Raw genomic sequence first — 19,961 nt, 5'->3', positions numbered from 1 at the left:
GAAATCCCGCCTTGCGTTTGTACTGATTGGGGAGAAGAATCTTTTGGTGATAAATCCCGCTTCCACCATTGGTTTAACCTACGTCACCGGGTGCATGGCAGTCGTCTTGGGAGGTGAAACTGACGCCATTTTGGCTCTAAGCAAGTGCCAAAGATATGTTGTAGTAAACATCTCTGTGGAGCCAAGATGGCGGCCACACTGATTCAGTTGCTTGACTGTGTGGGACTTCTGTGCTTCTCTAACCTTTCTTTCGTCTCCAGTGTCAATTAAAGGAGTATAGAAGGCAGATTACTTACCAAGAGTATAGACTGTATCGATATCATAGGAATAAAAACAGATACTGAGAAATATACAGTTTTATAGTCCTTGAAATTCAGTATTAACAACACCAGCATTAATAATAATAATAATAATAATAATAATAATAATAATAATAATAATAATAGTAATAACAATAATAATAAATGGTCACAGATGCACATTCATTTTATCTGAATTTGTTTAATGGTTATTACCTGTAAATGAAAAAGTAATCTGTAGGACTGTTAGTTATATTTATTTATTTGTCATTCATTGGTTTAAAGTTGAAAAATAACAATATACTCAGATGTAGTACATTTATGTAGAAAGGACAAAAGAAAACCAAACACAAACACAACCAAACATTTCACTCTATCATGAAATGAATTTAAAACAAAATTTTCTCAGTTAAACAAGAATGCTTATTATTATTCCGGGTGATTTACTTTCTGTTTTGTTCTGATCCCGGTCAACACTGTGAAGCACAAACCTAGACATCTCGAAGCATGTGAATCAGCAATAACGACTGTAGTTTAAACAATGACAGGTCCTTCAGATCTGAACTACAAGGCAACTAACCTAATCTGTCTCTGTACAGAGATTCCATTCCATACTGTCAGATATGCTGTATGTAAAAATGATCAAAATCACCATCTAACATTTTCTCAAAACCGGCTCAGGCTCCATCTTCAGAAACCACGGTCAGATTTCAATATTCTTGCTTCCCCGTAAAGATGCATTTTGTCCCCTGCTGCTTATCTTAAACCACAAAGTCCGGCATTTTTATTCATGTGTAAAACACCAGTGATCAGTCCCTTCCCCGTCAGTCACTTGGGATAGCTGTGTCTGCAAAGTGACCTAAGTGTGGTGCTGCTATTCGGTTGGGCACTGGGCACTGGGTGGCAGGATCACCGTGACCCCAACAGGCAGCCCTGGCCATAGAGGTCGTATTCGCGGAACAGGATGTACTCCTTGAGCCGGCTGGGCAGCGGCAGGAAGTTCATGAAGACAGGGGCGCGGAGACGCAGGCGGCCCAGGCACTTCCTGATCCTCAAACGGCACAGGTGCTTCAGGCAGCGGGGGTTTTCTGGAAGTTGAAAAGCACAGGTGAGCAACCTTCAGCAACATGGAACTGTGCTGCACAGACATCAACTGCATCAGGACCCCCATACCCCAGCATGCAATGGACCATTTAAAACCCAAACAATAATTATCTGTTTCTTTATTTTACTGGTGTTAGATTTAATGGCATGCTATTTCTCTTAGGATTTCTGCCATTTTTATCTCAATTTAGGGCTTACAAATAATTGAGCTAGAAAAGAAACAAACAGAATCTTATGAGGATAGTAAAATAGTATAGTAAGATTAAAATAGTATTCACACACTTACATACAGTATATAATCCATACAAGTATTATTTAACAGAAACAAATCTTCGTCAGGCGTTTCAGATCACAGCCCAACAGTAACTTGGTTCTCAGTTACTGCCATAGTGGTGCATCAGGTGTGACAGATGTATTGTGGATGACTGATTCACCTGTGCCCACCTGTGGGAGTCGGCCCATTTGTTTTTCACAAACAGGGTCAGCAACTGAGCACTGATGGTGTTTGACTGAAGTGCCCAGTTTAGAAACACGCATTACTCTCCCAGTCATTCACTCACCCTGAATATGGCAGATGTCAGGCCACTGTTTCTGTTCCTCCAAGACTGCTTTCAGTTTGCCACAAATTATGACATGATCGACATAATCCAGCATCGTCCGCACTACCTGTCCCGACATGTGTTTCAACCAGTACACTGTGATCACCTCACAGAACTGCAGGAGGGACAGGGAGACCATTTTTATTAAGTACTTATATAATGTGTTTGAATGCCAAGCCACAATACTGTATCAAGAGGTCAAGCCAAGCTGCTGGGAGAGTATTTGTTTACCTTTTGAACCTTTCAATATTGATGGCTAGTAATATGAGATCAGTACAACCCAATCCTGGTAGTCCCAGGAGAACTGTTAAAGATATGTAGTAATGAGGGGCTTTCAATCACCATGTCACTCAGCTTTGGAGCTCTCTCCATGAGACAATACGTAAATTCAGCTCAATCGATCCCTCAGTCCATTCAAAAAAGGAAACTGCATTCACTCATTCTTTTCTTAATTGACAACTGGTAGGTTTCTGTGTGTTGAGTCCCTCTGGTTCCCTTTGGAAGGACTCTAATTTGGTAACCAAATGAAACCAAGTCTGTTGAACTTGCTTTCCATAGATATGCTTTCTGGGCGTGTGAAACAGTACATCACAAAGAGGTAAAAGAAAAGAGTCTGCAATGGAGCATGAAAGAGTTATCTGCTCTCATATTTACAGACCTTTACAGACAGTATAGTGGCATGTCTGAAGTGGATTAAAATTAGCATTCTGTCTGTTAGGGCTGTGCGCTAGATCCACTCATCTCCTGTACTCTCTAACTTCTGACACCAAGTCGATTCTTTGAGCTTTCAACAATGCTTACTGTTATAGACAGGCATGAGTTCTGTGCCTGTTTAAAAATGAAGAGAAATCATTAAAAGAAAGACTTTTGAGGTAATCATCAGGACCGGGAGGGTCAAACATTCTGCCAATTTGTTCAGTGCAATACAAGTACAGATGACGGCTCACTCCCTACCATATTGTCCTTGATGACGGAGGGGGCCCAGCCCTCATAGTCATGGGGCAGGTGGGAGCCGTCTCCGCGGGGGCAGTCGAAGCAGCGCTGCACATCGTAGCCATAGTTGAGCAGCATTCTGAGGATGACCTCGTCCTTGAGGGCGTACTGCAGGGCGGACGGGAAGTGGGTGGTGTTGATGCGGCTGTAGTAGTTGACGTTGGCGCCATAGCGCAGCAGTGTGTTGATGAGCTCGTAATTGCCCAGGCGCAGTGCCACCTGCAGGCTGTTGATGGGGTCCTGATTGGGCAGGGCCCCGCCCTCCAGCAGGAGGCGGGCGGAGTGCACGTCATTGTTGGACACGGCGAAGTACAGGGCTGACTTGCGCTGGTCATCGTAGCCGCGGCGCACCCTGGGGTGCAGCATGAAGTTGACATCATAGCCAGAGTTCAGCAGCAGCTCCAGGCACTGTGGATGCCCCCCCTCTGCGGCAGAGTGCAGAGGACTCATCCCGCTGTCCTGCACAGCACTGCGCTGGGTCACTGGGATCAGCTGCTCCAGGGCCCTGGGGAGGAGCAGGGGCTGACATGAGTCTCTATGGAGGGAATGAGGACCTGTAGGCTTCCTGGAGAAAACAACCCGGCCAACCTTCACCATTAAACGCACAGTTTACTGTCGGTCAGAGTCGGTCAGAAACAGCACGTACTATACAAACAAACCTCAAGCTGAGCCACAAAATCACGCTAAATATATTTATAACATGAGAGCTGTGTGTATTCTACAGCCTGAGATCTGTGTGTGCAGCACAGTCTCAGAGCTGGGTGGGAAAAGAAACGGCAGAGATTTGATCAACTGTGTGTTTGGCACAAACAGGACTGTAGCGGCACTCACAGTAAGTGCCCTTGGTGGGCAGCTCGGTGGATGGGCAGGTGTCCGGTGTATTTGGGCACATTGGCGTTGGCACCATATTCCAGCAGCAGAGCGATGGTGTCAGGGTTTCCTGATCCAGCCGCCTCGAGCAGGATAGAGGCTGAGTCCAAGGCCTGAGACTCCACATTGGCACCTGAGTGACACAGGATAACAGAGCCACACATCAGGGCCACAGCTACATACATTCATATACATTGAAATCCTTTGGAGTAACAAGAGCTTTTACTTTTTATGGTACACAATACAAATCAGATAATACAGAGTGTTGTAATTTATTTTTTGCTTTAATTACTATCTTAAAAAAGGGACACTGTTTATATACATACAATACTGTACATAATACATAGATAGTCTTTATAACAAATACATAGATAGATAGATGGAGAGATAAATAGATAGATAAAAAATAATATACAGTTTTCATTGTGACTGTGAGGTGCAGCAGGGCTGTAATACAGACCTTTCTGCAGCAGGATCTGCACAATGTCTGTGTGCCCATCCTGCGCTGCCAATGCCAGCGGGGTGAGGCCGTAGGTGCTGCGGGGGTCAGGCTCAGCACCGGCGTGCAGGAGGAGGTGCACCAGGTTGGCCCGGCCTAGGCGAGCCGCTTCGTGCAGAGCTGTGCGCTGGTGCAACCCCAGCTGGTTCACTTGGGCATTGAAGCGGATCAGCAGTGTGGCCATGTCATACTGGTTATTCTTGACAGCTGTGATTGAGAGAGAGAGAGAGAGATTGGGTGCCTGGACAGAAACTCCAATGTTATCCGCTCCCCTTCCTCCAGAGCAGCTCCTTCTCATCCCTGGCCCCTAAATGGTGGAACGACCTTCCCACCGAAGTCAAAACAGCAGAGTCCTTGACCTCCTTCCGGTGCTTACTCAAGACACATCTTTTCAGAAAGTACTTGTAATATTAGTCCTTTTAATCCCCATTAGATAGCACTTCACAGAGTTTTATTATGCTTCTTGCGTTTTTGATTGTTTTCCTCCTTGCTCCCTTTCCCGTAGCCATTGACTGTGACCCTACATCTTGACAGCACTTAGCTTTTACCGTCCAGAATGTTGGACCTCACTTACTGTACTTGCCTGTGTAAATTGGAAGTTGTAAAATGTGTTATATTTTGAATTGCTATGTCTTATGTAAATTGAATTTTTAAAGTTTGATGCCTTTACTTAACTGTATTTTTGCACTTTGTTTTGCACTTATGTTGTAAGTCGCCCTGGATAAGGGCGTCTGCCAAGAAATACAAATAATAATAATAAATAATAATATTCTTAGCCAGTTCCAGGTGTCATTTTCAGTTACTAGAGATCTTGATGCTTTCCTTGAGTCTGCCTGGGAGCTGCTTTGGGAGCTGCTTGAGAGCTTAAGATGGTGAGTGAGTTTCCTGACATGCACTATTTCCTTTTACTGTTGGGGGGATGTGGGAGCGGGGATGGGCACTGCAGGGTGGCTGACCACTCACCGACCATTAAGGGGGAGTCCTCCAGTTCGTTCTGGGCATCTGGGCTGCAGCCGTGGAGCAGCAGGAAGGTGACGTTGTCACGGAGGCCACACTCCACAGCCAGGAACAGAGGAGTCTCTCCTCGCAGCGTCTGTCTCTCCCCCGCACCTGGGCAGGAGGCTGGCGACACACACACACACACAAATACCATGCTGCTGCTAACTGATTTACAGGAAGGAGCACTGCAGTTGACGTGGTCTGAGAGAACAACAGTAGCATGCCATGATTTACATAATCATTTGCATCACATCTAATGCCGGTGTGACTTCTTCTCATATGCCTTGATGAAAGAACCCAACATCCTGATAACTACTTTTAATGTAAATCAGAGGGAGATTAATCTCTTCAGGATTCCAGGACTGTGCATCATTGCTTCCTGCGTTAAGATAGTCAGCTGAGGTAGCAGCTGAAGAGGTGCTTGCTTACTTTCAAACGTGATCTCTAGAATGGTCTTGTTGCTCTGGACCGCAGCCTCATGCAGGGGGACCCAGCCTCTGCTGTCAGCCTGGTCAAAAGCCGGCCTGTTTGTGCTCAATTTGCGCAAGGCTCCTTCATTGCCTGAGCGTGGACACAGGGATAGGGCACAGTGAGGAAGACATAATACAGAAAGACACAAACAGACAGCTGTAAATATCTGTTGGATTGCTGCAGATACTTGTAAGAAAACACCAGGGAACAGGGCCCAAATGTTTGTTTTGTGTCCCACATGGTAAAGGCAGGTGTTGCATAATCAAGAGGCATTATGTGTAAGGATTCCTGGACCAGATTCAATTATGTAACTGGGTTCATTGCCTTTACCTTAGTGCCTTTCACCTCACTCACTCCTGGAGAACTTGGGAATCAATCCAGGCTAAGTAAGTTATGAGTCTGATTCATGTGTCACCGCACAAGCCATATTATTAAGGGCAGCACACACAATCCTGGCATTGCGATGTGTGGATAAGTGTAGTTCTTGATCATGCAGACACACCAGTATTTGAATTGAGGCGGGGCTGGGGGGGTCCCGGAACCCCCATAAGAGAGAAACATTTGAACTTAGGGGGTCCCATGCCGAATTTGGCGAATTTGGCCTGTTCTCTTAATTTTGATAAGTGTTCCGAATTCGATTTTTTTTCCTGAGTGAAGTTCTAAATGTGCGTTCTAAACTCACAGTTTTTTCAAGCAGTTTACAGCAGGCAACTGACACAGGGAGCCTCATCGTGTTTTCACCTGCTAAGTAAGTGTAAACTTAAAAATCTTCTCTGATTCAGGATTGTTGTTACACTTGAGTTACTATAACTATTCAATTGTTCACCTTTGTGCTGAACAGCAGCTAGTTTGTAACGTAGCCGCTAGCTGATATTGTTTTAGTTGCGGTGATGAGGTGATGAGGTGATATTGCCACTGTCTCTGAGAAAGTCTGTTTACACCACTGCCTTGGGGTGTATGTTTTCATGCAAAACAGAAGCTGTTTTGTTTAATAATGTTTAACAGATTTTTTTTTCTTTACTACCTCATTGTATACATTAAGGATAATTACATCATTATAAGACAGTTTAATAGTAATTAATGCTCATAAAGAGCACCTCATAGAATATTTATCCTTATGAGGATATAATAAGGAAATATTTATCCATAAAGTTATGGAACAGTTTATTTGGTAATCTAATATAAATTTCTTCAATAATGCCATATTTGTTACACCTTACCTTAACCCCCTCCCCATCCACCTTGGGGACCCCCCAAAACCTCAGAAACATTTCGAATGTTGAGACACACCCTTCCATAAAGAGAAGCCCTGAGTAGATGGGCAGGGAGGGTGAAGAAAGCTGGGCCATCATGCATCTCATCTCACCTGCCTTTATGGCTGCAAAAACCTTTTCGTTGTCTGTAAGGTGTACAGGGAATCTGGAAACACAGCAGATTGAAAAGGTAATTCACTACAAAGATAAGCAATTATAAAGCTTTTGCTTTTACTATATATTGCTTCTCATATTAATCTATAAGTTTACAGGGTGATGTTTCTATGTGCAGGTACCTTAATATTTATTTAAGGATTAATGAAATAACATTAAATTAGTACAAGTATTATTAGTAGTAGTAGTGATATTGAATTAGTATATTGCCACATAATTAATTGCTTTTAGCTGGGTTGGGGCTGCTATGTCTCAGATGTGGATTCAAGCAGTCTGGCGATGGATTACTTGAAGTTGTCCTCTGTGATGGAGTCAACGTGGTCCCCAGCCTTGGAGCAGTCCTGCAGGCTCTGCTCGATCATATACTGGCAAGCCACCTCCTCGTCCCATTCATCTCCCGGTGAGCCGTCCATGCCCCTCCCTCATCTCTCAGCACCGGCCTCGGCCCAGCTTTGGCTTCCTGTGGCAGTTGCTAGCAAAACCAGGCAAAACTTGAGAAGACTTGGACACACTAAAGACTGATAACCCCAACACCGCAGTGAGAACCAGTCAAAACCAGATTGTACTACAAACCAGGACATGCATTTGGAACTTATCTTGACGCTGAGCTCTGCTTACAGCTGCACATCCCATTGTCCCAGTTTTACAGTGCTTTACAGTGCTGCTCCGGCCCCAGGGTACACAGTACGGATAGCTTTGCACTGTATTTCCCACTCAATTGTCTGTTACTTCACTTATATTGTATGTTGCGTCTATTTTGGCACTTTTTGTAATATGTTATGTTTTTTTTTTTAACGTGTATGTTATGCGACAGCTGTCATTCACCCTGTCTAAGGGCATCTGTTAAATAAATGACAATAAAACGTTATGGTGCCTAATTTTCAACTCAAGAGAACTCTTATAGAGTCCTTTCAGATTGAATTAGTTCCAACATCGTCCTGCTTGGAAATAAGTCTTAAATACTAAGTCACAGTCATATATACATTCCATTTCACATTTCCAGACCCAGCCTGGGAACATGCCATATGAACTCACCGTAGCCCAGACCTGAAAAATGAGAGACAATAAGAGCCATACTCACTTCTCCAACTTCAGGTATCCTTATTGTGAGCTTTGGACTTCCAAAATATGTTTTCCCCACTAAGTAATACATCTCCAAACTGTATACAGCACACAAGTGAATATTATTCTATTCCCAAAGAATAATCCTTGATATATTTTCTCCAAGGATACAACAAGGAAATCGAAAAACAACAGAAGGCTGTAAACATGAAAACAGTGCATGCCCACTGGTATATAACTGCAGGGTATATTTCAGTGGGGTAGCCCTTTTGGAAAGGTAATAGTCAGCTACAAAAACAGGCACATTTCCTGCAATTTAAAATATTTTCTAATAATGTGACATATTTTTGTTTTACCTTTCGTGAACAAGCTGTGTTGCTGTCGTCTTGTGCAGTCCTAGGGGGGTCTCAAATTCTCTTGGTTGTGCTATTAATACTGTTCTCCTTCTATAAATACCTGGTCACGGGCTACCTCTCTGGCTCTGACCCTGTGTGACTGGGTGATCGCTTATGCCAGAGTTCTTCCCCGTAACTCAGACAGGCTAAAATCATATTGACAAACAAGCCGACTGAGAATCATGATCCTCTGATTTACCTGCAAGGCATAGTCCTACTTATTTGCATACAGTAAATTATTACTAATACTTTAGTCAATTAAACCATGTGTATCCCTCTAATAAATACATACCTTCGCAATGCAAACGGAACGTTAAACTCTATTCAGCTTGAGACTAAAACCTGCTGTAATGGACGATGAGTGATTGTGGCGCTGATACAGGTCACAGGTCAGGCACGTGCACAGTGAATGGAGTGGAAGTTGTGAAATTCCAGCATGGTTTGAAGTAAAGATTGACATGGCTTCACAGCACCCTGGGGAAAAGGCCAACAAGGCATTCTCAGCCAGGAGAAGCAGGCAGCTTCTTGCTTGCAAATACTCTGCTGAGAGTCCACTGACTAGGCACCCAGTTACAGCAATCAGTGTTTGCATTACTGGAAAAACTGCGTAATAACCACGGCATTTGCCAAAAGAATAAATTACTTGCATTGTGTGTCAATGTGGATATCCCAGCAATGATTCGATCAATGCAAGACAAGCCCCCACAAATCTGTCCCTCCTTTCAGCTGTTGATTAAAATTCATTTAAAACCACTGCACAGGAAAGCGGGTTTCTTCTTGCTGCTGTCACTAGCCTTCCAGCTTTTTGTTAATGGTACAACAAACAAGAGAAGCCATCGTGTCAAAGTTGGTGCTGGTTGAAGTGAGGCTATTCCTGTGGGTATTTTCCTCTTGGAATCCTGCCCACACAATCACAGCGCCAGTGCCTGAGTGGATTCCCAAATACATTGCTTTGAAAGGATCTGTGAATGCATGGCTGACTGTACTGAAAGCGCCAGTGTGAACAAGGCTGCTTTCTCAGTTCATGACGCCTCTCCTGCACTGAACTAGAGCAACAGGAAAAAACACCCCAAACAATATTTAACAAGAAAGAAAAATATAATTTTATTAGCAAACATTTACATTGTGTACCGACTTTTTGAAAAACAATTTGAAAACCACACACATTCAACATTTTAGATGTTTTGTGGTTTTAGAGTTTTCAAATGACATTCACAACATATTGTCTAGTTAACAATGACCTGACATGTTATAAAACAAATGGTAAAGTGGATTTAAATATGTAAATATGACAACTTTCTCATTAGTTAAGGAAAAAATAACTTTGTAAAGGGAGTTCGATAGGAAAGCAGGAAACTGGACGGCCAGTGACTGGTAAAGTGCATTGCGGTGCAGAGGAGTGGTAGCTGCCCTGGTGAGTGGATCAGTCGTCCAGCTGGCACAGCAGGGCCACCCCACGCTTCACCCAGTGCTGGACACGCTTGTCAGTGGGCAGCAGCATGGAGATGACAAAGTTGGTGGAGTGCCCAGTGGTGGAGAGGGTGCCCTTCCTCTCGCTGGTCTTGTACAGAGGGCACACATACATGGTGGAGGCCTGGTCCGAATCCTTCTTCTCTGCTTTAGAGGAAAAAGGGGGGGCAGAGAGCAATGGTTTAATTTTTGATTTTTTCAAGGGTCAGATCCATCTCCAAGCACTTCCAGGTCAGGTGATACTAGGGCACGCTCTACAAGTGTCACCAAGTCTCAGTTAGAGTATCTTAAGTTTAACAGCCCTGAAACTTAAGCATTTCTCAGATGTATCGCACTAAAGAAACAGACATGGCTTCAGCACGTGGAAGGGTTGGGGATGGGTCACAGGAAGAGATCAGTGTTGCACTGAGAGCCGTGCTTAAAAGAGATGAACCAGCAGTTTTGGAGCAACAGATGATGTGGGAAGCACTATACTTCAGCAATCTCTCTTGATTATGCACCTCAGATTATCCATGCATTGGTGTACTTTTATACAGAGAATTTCTAGTAAGACTGGAGGAGTCCAGGCACTTACTTGGCTTTATCCAGATGATGGGAACAGGGTCAAAAAGGACTTTGGGGAACTGCTCAGCCAGAACTCCACTGTACAGGAATCATAAACAAGCAGATCAGTGGACAACTCCAGAAATATTATACACATCAATAGTACTAGTTTTTGGGTTAGCAGGTGTTGATTGAGACGTGATTCAGTTAAGTACTAGGACATTACAGCGTTTAATATCTGAATCATTTTAAGTTGAGTGAAATGATCTCCAAAAGGCATACTGACTTTTTCCTGTCCCAGCGAGCGCCATCTAAGAAGAGGCCATGGATGTAGACCCCATCTTCAGGGGATGATTCTGAGGTGTCCCTGGGGAGAACCTGGCAGAAGAGAGGAACAATGGCCTTTCAATACAATGCATTTTCTTTCTTAATTCAGGGTTCCATTTTCCATGACTTTTCCATGACTTTCCAGGATAATTTCCATTATTTTCCAGGAAAAAAAAGTAAAGTTCAAACTAAACATTTTTGAAAATATGAATAATTTTTTTCCCAGACTTTTCCAGGTTCAAAATATTTTTGACCATTTTCCCTTTCCCTTTCCATGACTTTCCAGGTTAATGTTTATTTCCCTGACGTTCCAGGTTTTATAATGACCGTGGGAACCCTGTAATTTGCCATATTGCTTACAGGTGTGTGTTGGGGGCGTTAAATCTCAGGAAATTCCTTGTCTGCTCCACCTGAGGTCTGAAGCATGGCTGGAACTTGAGACATTACCCCCTTCTTCTTCAACATCTGTATCTCCTTGTGCAATCTACCTGATCTTAAAACTAATCACATTACATTTTACTAAGGCTGTCTGCATTGAAGTTGATTTATGACCTTGGGAAACCTCACTGACAAAACCGAAAGACAAAGCATTTTTCATCTTTCAACCATTTGCACCATGTGCTAAAAGGTCATTGTAAAACTGGTTGCTGACTCTTCATAATGTGTAAAAACTTAAAAGTTGAAAACAGAGACTTCAGAAGATGTCACGGACAAGCGTCAACAGATCTATCCGTGATAAAAGTGCAAAATCTGCTAAGCATGGAGTACCTGGAAGTCGAAGCTGAGCAGGTCGATGGGGATGGCGTACTTCCTAGCGTAGTTCTGCATCGCGCCGGTCAGGAAGGCCTGGGTGAAGAAGAAGCCTGACAGCCAGAACACATGCGGCTTGTCGCTCTCGTACCAGTCCTAGAGAGGGGCAGAGAGTGACTCGGTAAACCAATGTGCATCGATTATTGACCTGGCAAGGTGGCTTTCAGATTGTAGTTCTGAACATATGTATAGATGGACAATTGCCATTCATGCTGAATTGCAAATCAGTACCATTCACCCACCTGTAAGAACTTCAGCCTGGCCAGGAAGTCTGTGATGTAGCTGCCCAGGGGCTTGAGGCTGGGGTAGGAACACTTGGCCCATTTCTCTGGGACTTTGCCCACCATTAGACTGCCAGACAGGGCCTCCAGCTCTGCATCCATCACCACCAGCCCTTTGATTGCTTTCTGCAGGTTCTGTAAGCTGGTGCGGATCGTTCGACTCAAACTGCAATGAGACAAATGTGGATTATGTGAGAAAAGGGAGCCAGGTTTTAGTTTCTTTTCCAAGAAATCACCCAAAAAAGACAACAACCTGAAACAGCCTCTCCTATAATGTGAAAGCCTGCAGCAAAACCAAATCTGATTTATCCTTTGAAACAATGAATTCCAGTATTGTTTGGGATTAGAACTAAACACTCATTTGTTTCCAATCCTGAGGAATTCCTTCTAAATTCAATTAAGTATTGCCATTCAGATAACAAGAATGCTCAGCTGTTCTGTGTTGCTCTAATGTTACAATGGTCTGTACTAACATCTGGATTGATGTTTGAGATGGATGCCAGCATTAAAAATATAACTGGACAGAACATAAACTGGGCTACTGTTCTAATTCTACACAGAAGTTAAATGACTGTAGTCAACCAGAGCAGAGGCATGTGAAGAATAAATTCAAAGTAGATCAGAAGCTATGGTTTCCAATTCCTTTTTCTACTTTAATTACAGTTAACATATTTTTATGAATACACATAATAAGCTTAAGGAACACAGTATAGGCCTGTCCAAATTGTACAAATACTGTGACACTGAATGAAAGCAGCACGTAATTTAAGGTGAGGATGTTCCAGTCTTACGTGTTGAACCTCTCCATTTCCTGCACCAGCACTGTGTTCATGCTCTCCTCATATCTCACAGGAAACTTTTTCAATGAGGCGTCAATGTCAAAGTCCTTGGGAAGCTGAAAAGACAGATAAAAGACTGACACATCTGCAGCCAAATAGAGTACAGAGAAGAAATTACAATAAGACTGAGACAGTGCACTTAAAGCACATTTCATTAAATGCTGCCTCTCGCTCACCAACACTGAATCTTTCCCACAGCAACACTGCCTACAGGACTAATAAATCACTGAACCTGGGTAACAAATGTATGGACTCTCGCATAGACAGCACTAGAAATGGTGTGGAGCTTCTAACCACCCTAAGCAAATCTGGCAAATGCAGAGAAAGGCAGCATCACAGTCAGGAGGCAAATCAAGTCGAGATGAAGCAGCCTCCAGTTTTCCCCGTTTGGAGAGCTGCCCCTTCTTTCTGGTCATTACTGGCATCCTACCTTGGTGAGGATGTCACTGGCGATGTCATACAGGGTGGTGTCACCAGCCGCACTGGCACCCCCCTGTCGTCCGCCCCCCTGAGTGAGCAGCAGCGAGTCGAAGAGCTGCTTGGTCTGTTGCAGATCTTTGGAGATGTCCACGTTCTCGTGCATGCCAAACACCTCGGGGTGTTGGCTGAACGGGAGGTTCTGCAGCACCAAGAGAGCAGTGATCAACTTACACAGCAAAATCCATACACCCCTTTAGCAGCAATGTGCGATTTCCAACACTTAACCAGACCAGAGCACAATATTCAGCCCTGTGGATTGCTGACTAGTAATCACCTCCTGTAAGTTACCAGAACACGACTGAAAGTGTGGAACTAGATAGTGTGGGACAGGATAGAAAATAGTAAAATTTAATAAAAAGCAGTGTAAAAAAAAAGTGGACACTGATTTGCTTTTGGAAATATCATGTAAGCTTGATGAGGTTTATGGCTTATGTTTTATGGCCTGATCAAACAAGCCAAACAATAAGTCAAAGAACCCAACAGCCTTATCTCAAGCTAACTAAAGGAAGAGTACATGCCACTAATCTAAACTAGTCAGCAACATCACCTAATCAAAAGCATCATTTTTTGTCAGCAACATTTACCTACATAAAATAAAGCATTGCATTGCAAGACATTGAATAACAACAGGGCAAGTTTTGTATGGGAAAAACAGCATGATATAAACAGTGAGACTAACGTGAGCTGATGCGCCATTTCATTCCTGTTATCAAGCCAAAGACTCACCTTAATAAACTCAATATAGTCCTCGTAAATGGACTTGGGAGGAGCATAATACTTCCCGCTGGGTGAGAAAGTGTGGCGCGGGTTGTCGATGATGTCAGGGTTGTAGAAATCAGCCAGGATGGTCATGAGGAGGCGGCGGTCCCAGTCATCCGTCACGCGGCCCCCATAGTTACACTCCCCTGTCAGGTAGGTGATGGCCTCAAACGGCACCTGCTCATACTCGTTCACAAAGAGCTGGAACACACAATACATATGAGCACATACACTCCCCGATTTCCTCGCTGACTTTCCCATACTGCACTGAGACAATACATGCACAGTTTGGTTTTTGCCTTCCTGGATTGCAACATCATTCATTAAAATACTTCCTTTGTCTCAAGGTTAAGGTTTTCATTTTCTTTTAATATATTAGCTGGGTCTGGGAAAAATATCAGAGGAACTTAAATGCAAACCTGTTATTTAAAATGTGCGTTTGCTGGAAAATGATTACAGTGATGTGAAAATGATGACTATGTGTGCAGAGACTGCGGGGGGGGCAGTGTGACAGGGGGCTCTCAGTAAGGCACGCTGTACCTGCAGCTGTCTGATGCTGATGCGCAGGTCCGACTCATTGAAGCCATAAGGGATGTTCCAGCCCAGGGGCCCAAACTTCTTCCTCTCCTGGACCAGGGCATGGAAGAAACATGCTCCGTACAACAGCTTCTCCCAAATCTGAGTGAAATACAATTACACAAAAACATAAATTAGAACATTGTCTCTCAACACTGATCGTATCTGTTAGATATTTATCTTGTGCTTAGATGAGGTGAAGAGTGGATATTTTTAACTGCACCTTCTTACATCCTAGTTTTAGAGAGACGGGTCAGTATTGATTTAGTATAATTCACAACAGCAGCAGCTTGTTAAACTTGTATTGTCAGGCTCATACATGCCATGCCAACCCTGTGTTTTTTCATTGCCTTGCTGTTTATCACTGGGATTTTAACTCCTACTTGAGCTATTTGGCTTATCTCTGAGGTTTTCCCAGCCCCTTGTCTATGAAATTGGCAACTGAATCAGTGCTTTTAATCTCATTGACACACCTGATTGTTTGTGTTGCTTGAGTGCAATATTGGACACCAATTAGAGTATCTGATACATTACTATTTAAAGGAGAATAAAAATAGGTAAAGTGTACCTTTAATTCTGAACTTAATATATATTCTTGAAAAATATCCAGACCTTCTGGAAGTTATGCTGCTAAAAGAGAATATATTTCATAAATTCATAATCTATACCTCCTTGCTTCCCACTCATAGTTTCCCTTTGGCAACTACTTCCACATTTTACTGAAAATCTAACCTTACCTTTCGCATTCTAGACAATGTAATTGTAATACTAGAAAGCAGGGTAAGATTCACTGACCAGCTCTTTGTGAGAGCAGCCACTGAAGAATTCAGGGTCAGAGATAGGGTCACTGAGGTAGGACTGGAGCAGGTTCAGCCTCAGGCCAGTGGGTGGCTCATTAGTCATCTTCACTCCATTCTGCAGGATGGTCACTGGAAACTGGAAACACGGCAACATCAAACAGTGTCACAGCATCAGTCTTAAACCACCATCTCAGGTACTACAGAATTCAGTAATTTGAGCAGATTAACTAAAAGTGCTCCTTCCCTTTACAGTGTCAGAGAGTGAGTCAGTGAGGGGTTTGCATCTGTGATCTTGGAAGAGACACAATCTGTAAAATCAGGACCAAATGACTGTTCATACCAAATAAATCCAACAAATGAGTCCGTTATATTACGGGTTGGAATTAATTGCAGAACTGTAAAATCTGAGCTGGCCAACCCCTGCTCTGGGGAGTCAGTACCTTAGGAGAAGGGTAGCTGGTGAGCCACATCCTGAAGTCAGGGTGACACGTGTCAGGGCTGAACTCTTCACAGATCTTCTCCAGGGTTGGCATCCAGGACACGGCCAGGTGACAGTTCTGTAGACACACCCATGTGCCCTCCTTCATGGCAGCCTGGATCATCTTGGCAGCAATGGGTCCCTGCCCCTGGCCAAGGGAGATGGACTGGAATTTGGTGCCTCCCATGTTTTTGTCATTGGCAAACTTCAGTAGGCCTGGGAACAAGAGTGGACGTAAATGCATTTCTATTGACCACTGTCTATTTTCACAGCTGATGACTGGTCATACAGGTCTATGATAAGCCAGTGTCGGAGTAGGTTTACAATTTAGGAAGTTGCTGCACTTTTAATTTATAGCCAATATTTGCTCACAGTAAACAAGGTACTTAGATGTCCATCTAATCTCTTCCACATATGTGAATGAAATACTGTCATGTTGGTAAATCAGTGCTGTAATCTGATGATTATAATAAATGCATTCCTTGTGAACCGTGCTGCGCCCCTTGATGTTAGTGCCCTCATACTCACTGGCCATGGGGTCAGCGCCAGGGGACAAAATGAAGAGCAGAGGGATGGTCGAGTTGGAGTCAGAGTAGCTCTTAGTCAAGTCAAAGGGAGGTGGCTCCACAAACTTCTTCCCCAGTTTCTCAGTAACATAGTTAGTAATAGCTGGTGTGATCTGTTAGAATAGAGTTAATGTAGTGAAATCATTAATGCATATTAGTCTCAATTATGTAAATCGATACATGGCAAGATATTTATATGATGGCTATCATTTCTTCTACACGACTCTCCTCTTTGCTTCTTTTCCCAAGCAAAAAACAAATAATGGTTATGTGTTGTAAATGTTATCCTTAACAATGAAAAAGGATAGTCTGTAAAATGACACATGACTTTTATTAATGAAAAGTGAAGTCAAACTTTTCTATATAATTTTGCAGGTGTGTTTTTACAGTCCCAAGCAGATACTAAGCTATTTCTCATTTCCCTGTAAATCTGTTAACTGGAGAGATCAGCATGCTTAGTTATGTGGTGAACCTCCATTTCAACCAGCACTGAAGTTTATAGCCTGGAAAAATTAAGCTTGTACAAGACTTCTTTCTGTTCAAGAGAAATGTGCAGTTCTTCAAAATTATGCTAATAGATTTGACAGCATTAGCATAAAAAATATAGGTTTTTGAATGGTGGGATTTATTTATTTAAAGTTAAGAATTCGTTTTTTCTTTATAAAATCTGACAGGACTTAAAAGCTGACACATGCTAACTCACAGACCTCTCCAGTCTTCCTTACCTTGTCAGGCCTCAGACACCTGAGAACGATCATCTTTTGAAGGTCATTGAGCTTCTCGAGCCACGGTTTGGGCAAGGGCATGTTGGATGGCTCTTTACTGTCATAAATCACAAGGAAATTCTCTGGATTCTTGCTGAAATCCTCCCTGTCACAAAAAAAATGAGAATAAATACTACAAAGCACTAGCACACACAACACTTTTTTCAAAGATTGTATTGTGCTCACATGGTATCACTTGCATTGATGTCCTAATAAAATACTAACTGTTCACCTACGATTGTCACTTTTATGAAGAGAAAAAACAGAAACCTATGGGGAAGCCTGGCTTGAGTTGGCTTACCGAAGCCCTCTGAGTGAGGGGAGGTCACTGGCCCGGCAGATTTCGTCCCAGCTCTTGTCCAGCAACCAGGAGGGGTCTGGGTTGGGCAGTTTGTTCTGCAGGCCCACTCCTCCCGTCAACAGAAACATGAACTCAGGGTATTCAATCTCTTTCTTAGCTCTGAAAGGGAGAGAGAGGAGAAAAGGAATGCAATACAGCGTCACAGCTGGCATCCACTAGCTTCAAGACGTGTTTCAGTCATTTTCACATTAATCCATTAAACTAGTGTCTCTCGTGGATGTGATGTCTTGATCTAGTTGAAAGCACATAGCCTTTAACAAGGAACGATTGGAGGAACTTGACTGGAATCTCAAAGTTTGAGGTCACAATCTATAAATGAAATTACTGGTAACATTGAGATTTTTAATGTATAGGTGCACAAGTATGTAATGTTTAACTGTCCACAGAACAGGAAGACTCACAATAGCAGGTTGCAGCACAGCAGGAAGGAGAAGAGGAGTTTGTCTTTTTCAAAGAGCGACCGGCACACGTTGCAGTACAGGTTGTAGGTGAAGTGATCATTCAGGTATCGGAGCCTTTTCTCCAAGATCTTGGACTTGTTACTGAGGAAAGAATGCAGTATGTTAATGGGACACAAGATGGCGCAAGAGGACAGTGAAACAAGGTATATTTCCTTGCCTCTGACTGCTGGTTTCAATATATATATTTTTTTATAGCAGCTGCCAAGATTCATCAGCTCTAAAGAACTGTAACTGTGCATATAATAGGGTAGCTTCATAATCAGGCTCTCTCTTTTTAGGCCTTTTCCTTTTACATCATCAAGGGAAATGTAAAGTGTGTCACATGATAAGGTGTTTCCTGAGGAACACTGCTCTCACCTCTCTTGGATAGAGTTGATGTAGAGGTTGACAAACCAGCTGAGAGAGTACTGGTACATGGGGTCAATGTTGGCCAGGTCCGCGATACTGAAGAACAGGATTGAGGAGTGCTTGGCAATAGGTCTGTAGCCCTCTCTGGACTCTGCAATCTTAAGTTCTGTCTTCTCAGCAATCTGAAAAACAAGACGTGAGGGGGTGGCTGAACCTGCTTTTCCCTGCAGACCAGGTTGCATGACCACTGTTTTTGAGTTTGCTGTCTAACTAAACTGTGGATTACAATTAGGGGCATCAGTGCTAGACCTAGAGGAATACATAAAATATAAACATACAAAACCCCAGATGTCTCCAGCAATCTCAAGAGCTGCTGGGTTTTCAGTTTTTAATTAAATTTAAACTCTCAGTTACATCATTGCACCAGTCATTGCCGTAGTACATATCAGCATGATCTTTTGCCCTTAACTGATGACATCTGTAACATCGAAAAAGATTGGGGCACTTCAGGTCTAGCCTTACTGAAGCATAAAGAAGACAGTCCTCAGCCCTCACACAAGTCCTACCTGCTGTTTCTTGCTTATCTCGTTTGACATGATCTTGGCTGAGTCAAGGATTTGAATGGCGCTCTCATCCTCCAGGATGTTTCCCTCAGAAGACTGCAGCGTCTCCAGGATTTTATCTTCAGTCTCTTTGAGCTGCTTCTTGTTGGCGGCTGACTGCAGGATCAGGGCATTTCTCTCCTCTTCAAGCTCTGGCCTGAAGAGTGGCAAACGGTGTAAGCACATACTACAAACCCAAACCCTGTTCATGCCCTGTTGCTGTTTGAGTGAGGATGGTGTTTTCTACCCATTGGCACTGCAGTGCTGCTCACCTTTCTTTAGCAACAACAATGCCAAGCAGCTGGTCCTCCAGCCCTTCGGGAGTGATCATGAAGTTGAGCAGGGAGACCTTGGTGGCCAGCTCGGGCAGGTAGTGAGGGTTTCTCAGCTTGGTTGTGATGTAGAAGCGGAAATCAGAGGAGTACTCAATGATGCTTTCCCCCAGTCTGATACAGTCGACACCTCCTACAAAAGGAAAGTGTATATTGTCCAATTCCATCATTTATACTTGTCTCTCTGGCATGCAAATTGGAGAAGACAATGTTTTACTGATTCTAAATCACAGAAGAAGTCTAGCTGGTGGACTGAAAGCACTCAATTATCATCACTGACCCCTCCTTATAGTCCCTTATCCTGCAGCTCAGATTGCAATGCTTCCGTTTAAAATACCTGTACAATCATACTTCAGACTTTTGTAACTTTAGAATTACTGGATGTGTGAAATGTGAACCATGGAAAATGATGTAATACAAGTTGCAGTGAAACAAGGAGTTTGTAT

The 19,961-nt window shown here is 43.2% G+C and overlaps 2 protein-coding genes across 2 annotated transcripts in view; both read right to left on the bottom strand.

Annotated features, from left to right (window-relative positions):
- Positions 1-540: 540 nt before the first annotated feature.
- Positions 541-8,821, bottom strand: asb14a (ankyrin repeat and SOCS box containing 14a). The gene is made up of 10 exons (XM_066698253.1): positions 8,680-8,821; positions 7,550-7,733; positions 7,201-7,253; positions 5,793-5,924; positions 5,328-5,486; positions 4,326-4,571; positions 3,827-3,998; positions 2,957-3,500; positions 1,964-2,117; positions 541-1,387 (listed from the first exon to the last, which is right to left on the bottom strand). The coding sequence occupies exons 2-10, from the start codon at positions 7,672-7,674 to the stop codon at positions 1,209-1,211; spliced, it is 1,764 nt and encodes a 587-aa protein (XP_066554350.1). The 5' UTR covers positions 7,675-7,733; positions 8,680-8,821; the 3' UTR covers positions 541-1,208.
- Positions 8,822-9,803: 982 nt separating this feature from the next.
- The window catches only part of dnah12 (dynein, axonemal, heavy chain 12), a 51,698-nt gene continuing 41,540 nt past the window's right edge, over positions 9,804-19,961 (bottom strand). Inside the window, exons 57-74 of the mRNA XM_066699970.1 lie at positions 19,456-19,648; positions 19,148-19,340; positions 18,591-18,763; positions 18,174-18,314; positions 17,713-17,871; positions 17,373-17,517; positions 16,610-16,760; positions 16,044-16,297; positions 15,599-15,739; positions 14,768-14,905; positions 14,195-14,428; positions 13,419-13,607; positions 12,941-13,044; positions 12,111-12,315; positions 11,827-11,964; positions 11,018-11,109; positions 10,763-10,830; positions 9,804-10,335 (exon numbers count right to left, since the gene is read on the bottom strand). Coding sequence (XP_066556067.1) covers positions 10,142-10,335; positions 10,763-10,830; positions 11,018-11,109; positions 11,827-11,964; positions 12,111-12,315; positions 12,941-13,044; positions 13,419-13,607; positions 14,195-14,428; positions 14,768-14,905; positions 15,599-15,739; positions 16,044-16,297; positions 16,610-16,760; positions 17,373-17,517; positions 17,713-17,871; positions 18,174-18,314; positions 18,591-18,763; positions 19,148-19,340; positions 19,456-19,648 — 2,912 coding nt within the window. The 3' untranslated portion in view covers positions 9,804-10,141. The remainder of the gene's footprint in view (positions 10,336-10,762; positions 10,831-11,017; positions 11,110-11,826; positions 11,965-12,110; positions 12,316-12,940; positions 13,045-13,418; positions 13,608-14,194; positions 14,429-14,767; positions 14,906-15,598; positions 15,740-16,043; positions 16,298-16,609; positions 16,761-17,372; positions 17,518-17,712; positions 17,872-18,173; positions 18,315-18,590; positions 18,764-19,147; positions 19,341-19,455; positions 19,649-19,961) is intronic.

Source organism: Amia ocellicauda, chromosome 3 (genome assembly GCF_036373705.1).
Source record: "Amia ocellicauda isolate fAmiCal2 chromosome 3, fAmiCal2.hap1, whole genome shotgun sequence".
In the NCBI taxonomy this organism is placed as follows: domain Eukaryota; kingdom Metazoa; phylum Chordata; class Actinopteri; order Amiiformes; family Amiidae; genus Amia; species Amia ocellicauda.
This window is presented reverse-complemented; position numbering and strand designations above follow the sequence as displayed.

What these genes read in the sequence shown, in the direction of transcription:
- asb14a (XM_066698253.1), bottom strand. Translation starts at nt 7,674, where the DNA reads ATGGACGGCTCACCGGGAGATGAATGGGACGAGGAGGTGGCTTGCCAG. An exon ending in TCTAGAGATCACGTTTGAAA is followed by an intron (nt 5,487 to 5,792) that starts GTAAGCAAGCAC and finishes GTGTGTCGCCAG; the next exon opens with CCTCCTGCCCAGGTGCGGGG. An exon ending in CCGTCATCAAGGACAATATG is followed by an intron (nt 2,118 to 2,956) that starts GTAGGGAGTGAG and finishes TCCCTCCTGCAG; the next exon opens with TTCTGTGAGGTGATCACAGT.